The 12170-nt window shown below is 35.8% G+C and overlaps 1 protein-coding gene across 4 annotated transcripts in view; it reads right to left on the reverse strand.

Annotated features, from left to right (window-relative positions):
• LOC117409440 (astrotactin-1-like) overlaps positions 1-12170 on the reverse strand; it is a 156562-nt gene that overhangs the window by 48773 nt on the left and 95619 nt on the right. For all 4 annotated transcript variants that reach the window (XM_034015524.3, XM_034015503.3, XM_034015492.3 and 1 more), the window contains exon 14: positions 8793-8920. In XM_034015524.3, the coding sequence (XP_033871415.1) occupies positions 8793-8920 (128 nt within the window). The remainder of the gene's footprint in view (positions 1-8792; positions 8921-12170) is intronic.

Genomic DNA, 12170 nt, shown 5'->3' on the forward strand with positions numbered 1-12170 from the left:
TTTACAATAATCAATAAAACAGATTTTAAAGTAAACGATATGAAAAATGATAAAGCATGTTACTACAGCAGATAATTTGAAAGTTACAATATTCCCTGGTAATAAAGAACATTTATTTTGCAAATACACCAGGTAAAACCTATAGCTGGCAACAGATTCTGCACAATTAGTGATTCTTGAAACAGTGTTCCAAGAAAATAATAGCTGTAGTGTAAAAAAAAGGGTTGACACACAAAGATGAACCAAATCTACACATCTATTAAGAGCAGAAAGGTGTGGCATCTAAATTATTATTTTTTTTTTAGAAACAAAAGTCAGTGCAAAGCAGTTAAAATATTAATTTAGAAATGTCTTCAAAACTGCTTTTCAGTTCACATTAGCACTACAACCCTGCACAGCAGATGAGCATGACCTTCCAAATAACTGACTTCTGTATCTTTCGTTTTAAACAAATTAAAAAGGAAGTGTGTCCCTGGCTAAATAATGTGTGTTCATCATGCGTTGAAAATGTGATTATGAATGAATGACCATCACACAATGTTTCGATGTGCATTGATCTCACATTGGAGGTATGTAACAATTGATTATTTTTATCTAATTAACAATGTGTTGTCTGTAAACTACACAAAAATGGGCCAATCGATCAGAGGGACAAACATATCTGCTTGATTATTAGAATATTAAATTACCTGAATACCTTTTCACACTATCTAAATAATGCACAACTATCATGTTCTGACAACATGATTGTGAATTAAGTGAGCACCAAATCCTGAGTTTCAACAACTGTTCGTGACACATTATTTAGGTAGTGAGAATAGGGTATTAGGTGTAAACTGTGTCTACCGCATTCAAATGTGGGAAATACCTGTAACATTTCCTGAACAATCTCCCATCTAAAATTAGTATTCTGTAAGAGCACCTTATGTTTGATGGGTGTTCTTGGAAGCCAGTCAATATGAACCTCAAATGTCAATTAAGTATTTGAATTTTCCAACCAATGCAAGTATATTCATGCATAAAAAGTAAATTACTTTTCATGAAAAGATGTAATTTGGGATTTCCTCTTCATAAGACACATATTCAAAATACTGTTGGCATAGAAATATAAATAATGCAGACTATTTGATCTTGTACCTATTAACCTAACCATGCTCTTTAAGTACTTGGTACACATTTTGCATGTTTTTTTTGTGTTTCTTATTAAAGAAAATCTTAAAAAATAATCTAATTATAAAGTCAGTTTGTATTCGGTCAGCTTGTGTTCAATTTATATTCAGGCATTCCAGACAGTGGTTGTTAATTTATTACAAAATATTATTTTAACAGATGTTACAAGTGCTTGTTTTGAGCAAAACAGCTGTGCATAGTAGACTATACTTGATAACAATTTAATTAGATACAGCATTACAGGAAACCCCATAGTGACAAACCAAAGGTCAGTTTGACAAGGCTGATGTTTTTATTTGTGTCAGCAGTTGGAACATAATTAAGCACCTTAGAACACAAACACAAATTAAAATGTCAATAATGAAAATAAATACATTAGCCTTCTCAGTGAACCAACACTGTTTAAAATAATGAGTGACTTTATCTTTGTGACTTTATAGTGAACACTTGAATGCAGCTGCACACACAACACTGTATCAATAGTTAATATTACAAGTACACAGGCAGAATGGTCTTAAGACTTCATCTTCAGTACATATTCAAACAGTGTCCGCATGTATTTGGTAATCCCTGTGCACTGCACAAGTTACGACCTGCTCCTCTTCTAACTCTCTGTATAATAAAAGCTATTCAAAACTTTAAATGGGAAAGTACTCTTCTGTGGTCAAGTGCAAATGGTTTCTTGGAGTGAGAATTCACAGCTCAGAAAACCTTGCCCCATGGGTTTCTGTGCTCTCATTGGCTGACACTATGATTTACAAGCCACCACTTTACATTGAGAATAACAGCTCAGTGTCTCCAGCCAACTCCTGTAATTGTAAGGTACGCTTGAGTACCATACAAAGTAACACTTACTGGGGAAAAGAGTGGGGCCGAATTCTTCAGCAGCACACCATAACCCTAATTGACCTTTCTGCTGCCCCCATCCATCAGCACAGACCTGCAGGACCAGAACTGCCTCCTGCGGGAAAGCTGGGTAATGAAGGGCTCAGTAAATCTTCGACTTCCTGTCCTCCAGCCAGGATAAACATAGCAGCTCTTATTAGAAGGAAGCACTACACATTTTCTTGTATCTCCTGATTTAGCAATTGTGTGGAAAGTCATTATACTGACTGCAGTACATATAAACACCTGGTATTGTGGTACTATTCAAGTGGATTGAAAATAAAAGTACAAACACCTCCACTATGCTTTTGTGAAGCACACTTAATATTACTTTTCACTGCAGGAGGTAAGAAAGACTGCTAAATCTTGGGAGCATTTTCTTCCTTAAAATTGTTTTTCTTTTTTTAATTTGATAGTGGTGCTCTTCAAACATGAGTACGCTTCGATGACCCCTAGAGATTCTCTCCTGATACCCTCCTGATACTGAAAAGAATATTGCTTCTCCAAACTTGTACCAGCCCTCCTCCGCACTGATGCTACAAATTCTGGCTGCGGCAAAATTAAACACTTAATTAAGACGTTGCTCAGAGAGGGCGGTCTCCTGCTGGGACTCCCACAGTATTAATTATCACATGCAATGTAATTCATTAATAAATTGTCATTTAGTACAGAAAAATCAGTTCTTGAATTTGTTTGTAATTAATCAGTGTCAAGGAAGACATTAAATTACACCATTATTCACCATAAAGGTTGGTCCCAAGTCTGTTTTTTTTAATGGGCCAGCTCTCTCCAAAAACACCCTACTATGGAACGTAAAACTGTGGCAGGGTGTGCATGAAGCTGAAGCATGAACTCTATCAACTAATGAATGTCAGTAAGGCTCATGACTTAACATGTTCACTGTGGCAAGAGGGCAGGAAATATTCAACAACTATTAGCCTACTGTATTAGAAAACTATTGTTCTGCTTACCAAGGAGTAGTAGAGTGGAATGCCGCACCGTCCCATGTGGTTCTGATTTGATCATACTACTGTCACCACGAGTTCCCAGAATGTAACATTTTATTACATTTAATTAATACTTAACTTAATTTCTTAAAGGCAATTATTCGGAATGACCCCTGATTAGGGGTGTGTATCTTTGGGTTCACAACAATACATACCTCGATACATGGGTTGCATTTCCAGTATAGTTAATTTCTGTGCGGCATATTTTACAAATCATAGGTGATTTATCAATCGTGTTTCTTTTTTTCATTTAGATTAAAATCAAAATGATCCCACACATTTGATTAAGATTTTTGTATAGGTTTATCTTTGTTTTCATCTGACATTACTTTCGTGACCGCTATCTTAGCAGTTTGAACTTAAAATGTGTTTTTTTCTGTATGTTTATACGTAAAAGTATATTCTCAGTTTTTTTTTCTATATAAACTGTTTTCTATATAAACTGTATAATTACTTTTTAAAGTTACCTTTACCTTATTTTGCACTGATACGGCTGATAGTGTATCGATTAACTCGAACCTTTAGAGTCTGTACCAGTGAATCGTACATACCAGTGAATCGTTACACCCCTAACCGAATACATATTATACATTTTAGAATTACCTTTTTTTTTTTTTGAAACTGATCGTGTAGAGGATCTTGTTTTAGAAGGCTGATATAAATAAATGTACACGAGAGTGTAACTAAGTTAAACCACAAGTGTGAAAAACAAAAGGTCCCACATGCATGCATATAGTCTAAGAAAAACAAATAGCCTTGGGGTGTATACCTTTATGCTGTTTGCATTTGCAAAAATCTATTTGTCTCTTAAAACGACAGGCCAAAACCATTTGTTGTTTCCTTTTGCTAAATTATCTGACAAGGATTAAATATGCACTGCATGGTTTTCAAACATGCCATACATTTTTTCGCCAAAGGTGTGACATTCTCTTATGCCATAAATTACAGCGTGACCTAATTAAATATTGATGTTTTTTTTTCTCTCCCTTAGCTGCAATGTTATGTCAGGCAATATCAAGAGGTTTAAAAGGAATCCACACCTTTGGAGTATGATAACATGGCAATTGAAAAGGACTCCCTTCGTTTATTATGCAGTTGTCGTCTGTTTGCTGGGTATACTTCAGACAGAGGCCTTTCATGCTATATCTCACAATACAGGAATTTTTTTACGCAACCTGTATTTGCTAACCTTTCAGCTAAAGTAGCAATCTGTTTACACGACTCATAAAATAAGTTTGTTTCACACAGTATATATGGTTGTAATCCCTAAATATATGTTGTATGATTGCTGTGACATTAGTTGTTGCTGTAAATTGTGTAAATTCAGTCCAGAAATACTACAAAAATACTACAAGAATAGCAAGCAAAGAGTAAATTTCCCTCTGGATTGAAATTCTTTGATATCAACACATTCTTTTCCCAAATGTTTATTAAATCAAGACCCAGCCTTGAAAGTGCAGTAAAACTGAACTGCTTGTATGTTTTTCTCTCTGTAACTAGAGCACAGTGACTACAAAAAAAAAAAAAAAAAACACACACACACACAATTTGTTTCCTCTGAGTACAAGTATTCATATTAATTACAAGTACATATGTTTTTATCCAAAACATTTAAGGCCACAATGGGCCACCAATCCAGTCGGAATTGAAACTTGTTTGCTCTGTCGAATATCTGTAGGGACTGGATTTACATGAACTTGTATAAGAGTGATAATATGCCATTTGCGCTGTACCAAGCTTGCTATAACCACCTTGCATGACTCTTGTATGGACTTGACTGATAAATTCAAGTGCCTTGATATTTGGTTTGATTCCTACGTGCTTTTTGATCATCCAGTAGATACTGTTGTCAGCTAGAGATGTCAGTTTTACTATTTCTCAGTACTTCACTTAGTTAGTCACTTATAGAAGTTTTACCTTATTGTAATTTTTCAATACTTCACATGCACTACAAAAAATAAAACTATAAGTAAACATGTTGGTGCCAAAACAAGAGCCCCATATTGTGAGTAATGGTCCCTAACTAATAAAAATAGGCAGACCAACACATGGTCAAATACCTCTATTATCCTCACGTAAGTTATATGCCAACGCAGATTTGAGAAACGTATCTCTTAGCCTTTGCAGTAACCCACTGAGCAATTTCCTGGCTTACATGACTCCAATTAAATAAAGATGTATTTGCCTTTCAAAGACTTCTCTCCCTTTCCTCCCAATTGGAATAATTGATAGAACCCTCAGGTATATGATGAATGGCTCTCTAACTGGAAGATGAATAGGTAGATGAATGAGCTGCCCTCGAAGGGGAGTTGGAAGAGTGTTGGAAGTGCTGACATGGTGACAAATACACAGACCGTAGTGGCAACAAACCTGAATCAGCGAGGAGATGGTGCAGCTGACCTACTATCCATCATCAACTTACATTCTTTTTTTATTTAAGATATTTAAAGTAATTCTGCCAGAACAGGCCATCGATCAGAAATTCTGTTTAATGTGGTAGATCACTTGTGTCATTGAACAGATATTAGAAGGTTTATAAAGATAATAAAATAATTAATTACTGGAATATTATTCAATTTTAGTTTTATTGTTTTGAGCACAGGTAAACAGATTTAAAGGTCAAATTATTGGATGATTTATATCCTTAAATCCTTTTAAGATCTTTTCTAAATAGTATTTCGATAATAGAGAAACACAGCCCTGCAGGACCGTAAGGGTAGTTAAGGGGTTAAATATATTTGTAATTGCACAAGCACATTCAAATTCTAACAGAAGGTTGTAAATAGAACAGAACTGGCATGGTAACCATAGCAACAAGTGATAAAGACAGAGGCCAAGTTGACTCAATCATTTCCAGTTGTTGGCGCCCCAATTATTTTTGTTATTAAACAAACAAGATACTAACATCTATAAGTTGTAAACACCCTCAAGGTCACAAAAAGAGCAGTTTTGTTTCTGTGAGATTGTCTCAGTCAACTGAAAAATACCAGTTCTCCATTAAACCCAGCACTAGAAGAAAACCTGTATTGTCAAAAAAATAAATAAATAAATAAATAAATAAATAAAAAGGAACTATATAAACCTGGATCGTCACTGAAGAAAGGAAAGGTTAGTAATGAATTAATTAATTATGGACTGATTGAGCCTGCCGGACTGGTCATATCAATGCAAAGCAGAGCTTCATTAAACAAAGGCCTTGAAGGACAACGCTCAACAAAGTTGTCACACAAGGAATCAACGCTGCAAAACAAACTGAGTGTTCACCATTAAACTAAAAGAGCAGAAAAGAGCTACAGAAAATATACATGGGGGATAGAATACATGTATAATTGCAGAAAGGGTGATATTTGTGAAATGTAAAGGGATATATTTAGACATTGTATCATTGAATGAAAGGGGCTGAAATAATATTTTATCAACAAACAAAGTGAGAATAAATAGTGATCTAAGAAATTGAGTAAAAGGTGCTGGAATAAATAACAAATTAAATGGGTGTTAAGTTTATGTACCGTTGATTCTAATTAAAAGAGATATATTTTAACATTAGATTGATAAAGCATTAATTCTGATTTCGTATTTTGATATTTACTGACTGATATTTACTCAATCATATTTGCATAGTCATGTTATTTGTTTACTGATAGGAGTATCACTACTTTCTACAGAAAGATCAATTTTAGACAATTGATGAATACATGCGTTTCCACGTAATTGTTTTTTTTTTTTTTTTTTACTACAGCTGAGATATTACCTGAATATTGTTGACTGCTGAAACTTAATGTACTGATCTATGCTATTTTTATATTCATCTTCATTTCTACTTTTGTACCCCATCTATTTTCTAACTTTCTTGATAAAATATATAACAGTGCTGTGTGGTTTACTGCTAGGCAATCCTGAGCTCCAAAGAAGACATTTATAATGAAGAGTGCTAATTAATTTAAACATATTAATGAATGTGATCCTTAAGTTGGGTATTTCAATACAAGTTCTTCTTATAGCCTGGAAAAGATGGCAGTCAATTTCTCTTGCTGTAGTGCATTTGGCACAACACATCCCCACTGCTGAAGACAATCGAAAATACAGTATGTTTGCCCCACACCCAGATCCCATATTTATCAACACATTCTTGTTCTGACAAGGAACTGTAGCGTTACTACAGCTTGAAGGGGTCCGTATGGTGACACATTAAACTCGTGCTGTGCCACAATTTAAGCATCTTACTTATAAGTTGAGAAACAAGTGCAACACCTTCCCATACAATTTCATTCGTTTTTACAACTATGTAATTAAATATATTTAAAATGCTCTGTTAATTATTTAAATAGCAGCCTCCCTGGGATTCAATTAGATCAACTGAATAAACCCCTTACTATTAGAAACAACCTGGTTTCAAAGATCTCTCATAACTGTGATGTACTATATAATGCAATGACCTTCTTTAGGCCATTGCATTATGTGGTAAAAAGGTCTCATGATTGTGATAGAATCCCATGGGATGACAGCAGATGTTCTATTTAGTCTCCTTTGAAAGCAGAGTTTTCAATAAAAACAGATTGCTTAATGATGTCATTGGGATGTGGCAATGATTGGCAATTACCTTGCCAACTGCTTGGACAATCACAGTAGGATTACCTGAGTTCTCCCAACCTGATCATTAGCCCAGAGAGCCAGATGACACTGGTATAGTCAACAACAAATCTGTAATTCGAGGGATGTTAATATATAAATATATAAAAAAAATTTTTTAAAAAAAAACAGTAAAACCAAAAGAACACAGCAAAAAAAATAATAATAATAATAATATTTTATATATATATATATATATATATATATATATATATATATATATATATATATATATATATATATATATATATTCAATGATAACTCTTCACTGTAATTTTGCATAAATTCGAGAGCAGGCAAATGTGGCTGAGGTTTGGGCTGTAATTGTATTCCCATTAGAGAATAAGAGAGTGATACTGCACTTCTCAGCACAAGTTTTAAAAATAGGATTGGGAATTTGAGAGAAATACTGTTTTACAAGACACGATATAAAAAGAACAACAAAAAACAGATTGATTTATTTGTTGTTAAAACCTCCATGCTGTTAATTTAGCATTTTGCCTAGAGATAGTAATCCTTCATTTACAGAGCATGCAGGAATCTGAAACATATGTAACTTGAAAGAAGATGAAAAATGATGCAGCACTTTGAAACCTGGGAACATGAAGGAGTTGCAGAGGTGTGGTAGATTTATTTCTTGATAAGGATGCATCCTTTTGACTCAAAGCACTGGGGTTACAATAAAAGAATGGAGCCTATTTCATGGGCTGTGTTAAATGAAATGAACAAATTCAGCTCATTAGATTTGAAAGCAAGAGCACCCCACCAAATTATTTACCTCTCAGTATTAATACCTATTTATGCATCCTTTAATATGTCTGTGTGTACTGTATATTTGAATTTGTTTTATATATATATGAAACTATCTGAAATGATGAAACCACTGTCACAGTATAAGAAATATAAAAAAAGGCTCCAGAAAGTGAAACTGAACCCACCATCAGGCTATGGGGAATTTGCTTTTGAGAGTGTGTAACAAACTAGTTCTGTAAAACAAAGATCACAACAGAAGGCATGACGGGCACGTGCCAGTCATGAGATGCTGATGATATGCACCAGTAGAGGGTTAAAGGAGAGGGAAAGAGAAGAAGTATCACTTACCTGTCAGGTATTCAGGGTCAGGCACTGGGTCAGACAGCTCCTCCTGGCACTGGACCTCTGTCGGGACTGACGCCACCACCATGGCATCTGGTAGCTGCTTCTCAATCCCACGGGCAAAATTCTTCTGTCTGGAGTTAGATAGAATGAAATTATTGATTTATTTACAGACACTCTTCACACAAATAAAATATAACTGATTGCAGCAACAGAACACAGAAACACCTTATTTTTGTACCCTTTTGTTTGTTTTCTGTAAATGATCCTTTACAGTTTCTAATATGACCATTATTTGTCATGTTTTATACAATAACTACTCTATGGTATTCTTCTACCTGTTCAACACTGATAAAGCAATTTAGAAAAGTGGTAACGCAGGCCAGGAGTGCTATAGGTGTCTAAATTACACTGGACAAACCAAATATTTAGAAAGTGTTGTCAAAAATGATAATTGGCAGAGTAGACAGAAGACATACTGGACTAGTAATAAAAAACTACTAGGGATATTGAACTGGTAAGGCATGGAATATAATGTTAACACCAGTTTAATCTGGGCCATGCATACCCAAGAAACACGGATGTTAGTACAGTAACCAATGGATTTTTTTTTTTTTTTTCAGTAAATATATCTGGGAATTATAACTAAACTTGGTTAGCAAGGTGCACTTTAACAGCACTATTAAGCCTGGGCTATATTTCATTGTTTCAGTAGTATTATTAAGTAGTATAAAGTATAGAGAACTAAAAGGAAAACCAAACAAGGAAACCAAACAGCTGCATCTCTTGACCTTCAAAACATACACAGTAATTGCAACTGCCCATTTCTTAAACAACCTTTGAGCTCAAGAAGTGGCTTTAAGAGCATCCCAAATCAGCCAGGAAAGACACTTTCAGTGACCATGTCGGCAAAACTCTCTTTAATGAGCTGTGAATGTGCTGGTACCAGCAAAGCCCTGCCAAGCTGTGATTATTCTCAATTTCACCAGCTGTTAGAAAAGCAATTGTACTTTAACTACAGGAGAAGCATGTCTTCCATTAAACAGTCCTCCTGCTTGACTAAATACCATGGTGGTTGGAAATTCTCACACTAACACTCCTATCAAAACCATCACCTTACTTAAAAGTTGAATCCTGAAGGTACAAGTAGTGCAGTTATCCATAAATCATATAATCATATATTTCCTTGGGCCAAGTGGAAATGACCAGTGAAATGGGAAAAGACGAGGAACTAGGAACCTGGGAATCCAGTAAACTGTGTGTGTGTGTGTGTGTGTGTTCAATAGCGGCTGAACGGAGAGAGAAGACTGCATTTCAGTTTAGTTTGCAATGTAGCAATTTAAGAAGGCGTCTTATTTTTATATTGCATAAGGCAACAGTAAAACACTTGGAGAAGTGTCTAATCAGTTAAGAAAACAGACGCGCACTGACAGGCTGAATGTCCTCTTATTTTTGGTGAGCTTACTGTATTGTAGTTCATACTGCATGAGCAACACTGGAAACTATCACCCTTCAACTGACTCTTTGTCAGTGCAATTCAATACACCTCAAGCCATACATCTCCAGGTAAAGAGATACTGACTTGGGTTTTGTGTTTTTGGATTGTCTTGCCATTCAGCAGCACCCCTGTCCAAATTGCTTTTCATAATAGGCTTTCTTTCTTATTCTATGATGCGTTTTTTTTTTAATTTCATTTTTTTCGCCTTGCAAATTTACAAGTTATGTGACCAGTAGCATAAAAGCTGCTCTGCCTTAAGGTATGTTGAATTGTGACGAAAATGTCACAGATCTGACCAACAAATAAAAGGCAACCAGCAGTAGAAATATATTAGGTCAGAGGCACAGTGGGTTATGCTTTTACCTTTGGAGACATAGATTCACATCCAGTAAAATAAGCTTTGGAGGTAGTTCACATAGACATGTCACTGGGTACTGTACCTTTTTAGGTTGTCTCAAAAAATGAAAGCCAAGGACTAGTTGGGTATGACTGAATCGGGTACCTGTCAAATTGGCAGTCGGCCTCAGCACTGTCTGACCGAAATGAAATCAGATTTAAGTCCATTCGGACCACAGCGAAATCAGCGCTAGGTCCAGTTGGCCCGTTGATAAATAATAATCCCAGTCAGAATCATTATATATATATATATATATATATATATATATATATATATATATATATATATATATATATATATATACACACACACACTACCGGTCAAAAGTTTTAGAACACCTCCATTTTTCCAGTTTTTATTGAAATTTACGCAGTTTAATGTCTCAACGTACTCTGAAATTAAAGCATAGAACAAATAAACAATTGGAGATAAAAAAAGAAATCATGGAATCATTTTGTTTAACAACATTTAATCTAAATTTTTTACTCAAAGTAGCCACCTTTTGCAGATATAACAGCTGAACACACTCGTGGCATTCTTTCTACAATGTAAATCAAATATTGTTCGGAAAGTTCTTCCCAACACTGTTGCAGAAGTTCCCACAAATGTGTTGCACTTGTAGGTTGCTTTGCTTTCACCGTTCTGTCCAGTTCATCCCAAACCAGCTCGATGGGGTTTAAGTCTGGAGACTGTGCTGGCCATTCCATGATTTGAAGCCTACTGTCTTGTTCTTTTCTTCCAAGGTAGTTCTGACATAGCCTGGAGGTATGTTTTAGGTCATTATCTTGCTGTAGGATGAACCCCTGAGCAACTAGGCATATACCAGAGGGTATTGCATGGCGCTGCAAAATGCTGTGGTAGCAGTTTTGGTTCAGGGTGCCACTCACTCTGTGCAAGTCGCCGACTCTGGATCCAGCAAAAGAGCCCCAGACCATCATGCTCCTTCCTCCTCCATGTTTGACAGTTGGTGTCACACACCGAGGAACCATCCTTTCGCCTACTCGACGGCGTACAAAAACCCTGCGTGATGAACCGAAGATTTCAAATTTTGATTCATCGGTCCATAAGACCTTCTTCCAGTCTTCAATAGTCCACTGGCGGTGCTTCATGGCCCAGGCAAGCCTTTTTCTTATTTTGCCATCTTAGCAATGGCTTTCTTACTGCCACTCGACCTGTCAAACCTGCAGCTCGAAGTCTTCTCTTCACAGTTGAAACTGAGACTTGCTTACTTCGACCAGTGTTAAGCTGTGCTTGAAGCTGTTGTCCTGTGAGCTGCCTATCACGCAAGCTGTTGACTCTCAGAAACTTGTCTTCTGATTCTGTTGTGGCTTTGGGTCTACCAGACCTCTTCCTGTCAGAGTTTCCTCCAGTTTCCAAGTGCCTTTTGATGGTGTAGGAAACTGTACTCACTGACACCTTGGCTTTCTTTGCAATTTCTCTAAAGGAAAGACCTACACTTTTAAGGGTTATAATGGTCTGTCTGTCTTCC

Source organism: Acipenser ruthenus, chromosome 10 (assembly GCF_902713425.1).
Source record: "Acipenser ruthenus chromosome 10, fAciRut3.2 maternal haplotype, whole genome shotgun sequence".
Classification (NCBI taxonomy): domain Eukaryota; kingdom Metazoa; phylum Chordata; class Actinopteri; order Acipenseriformes; family Acipenseridae; genus Acipenser; species Acipenser ruthenus.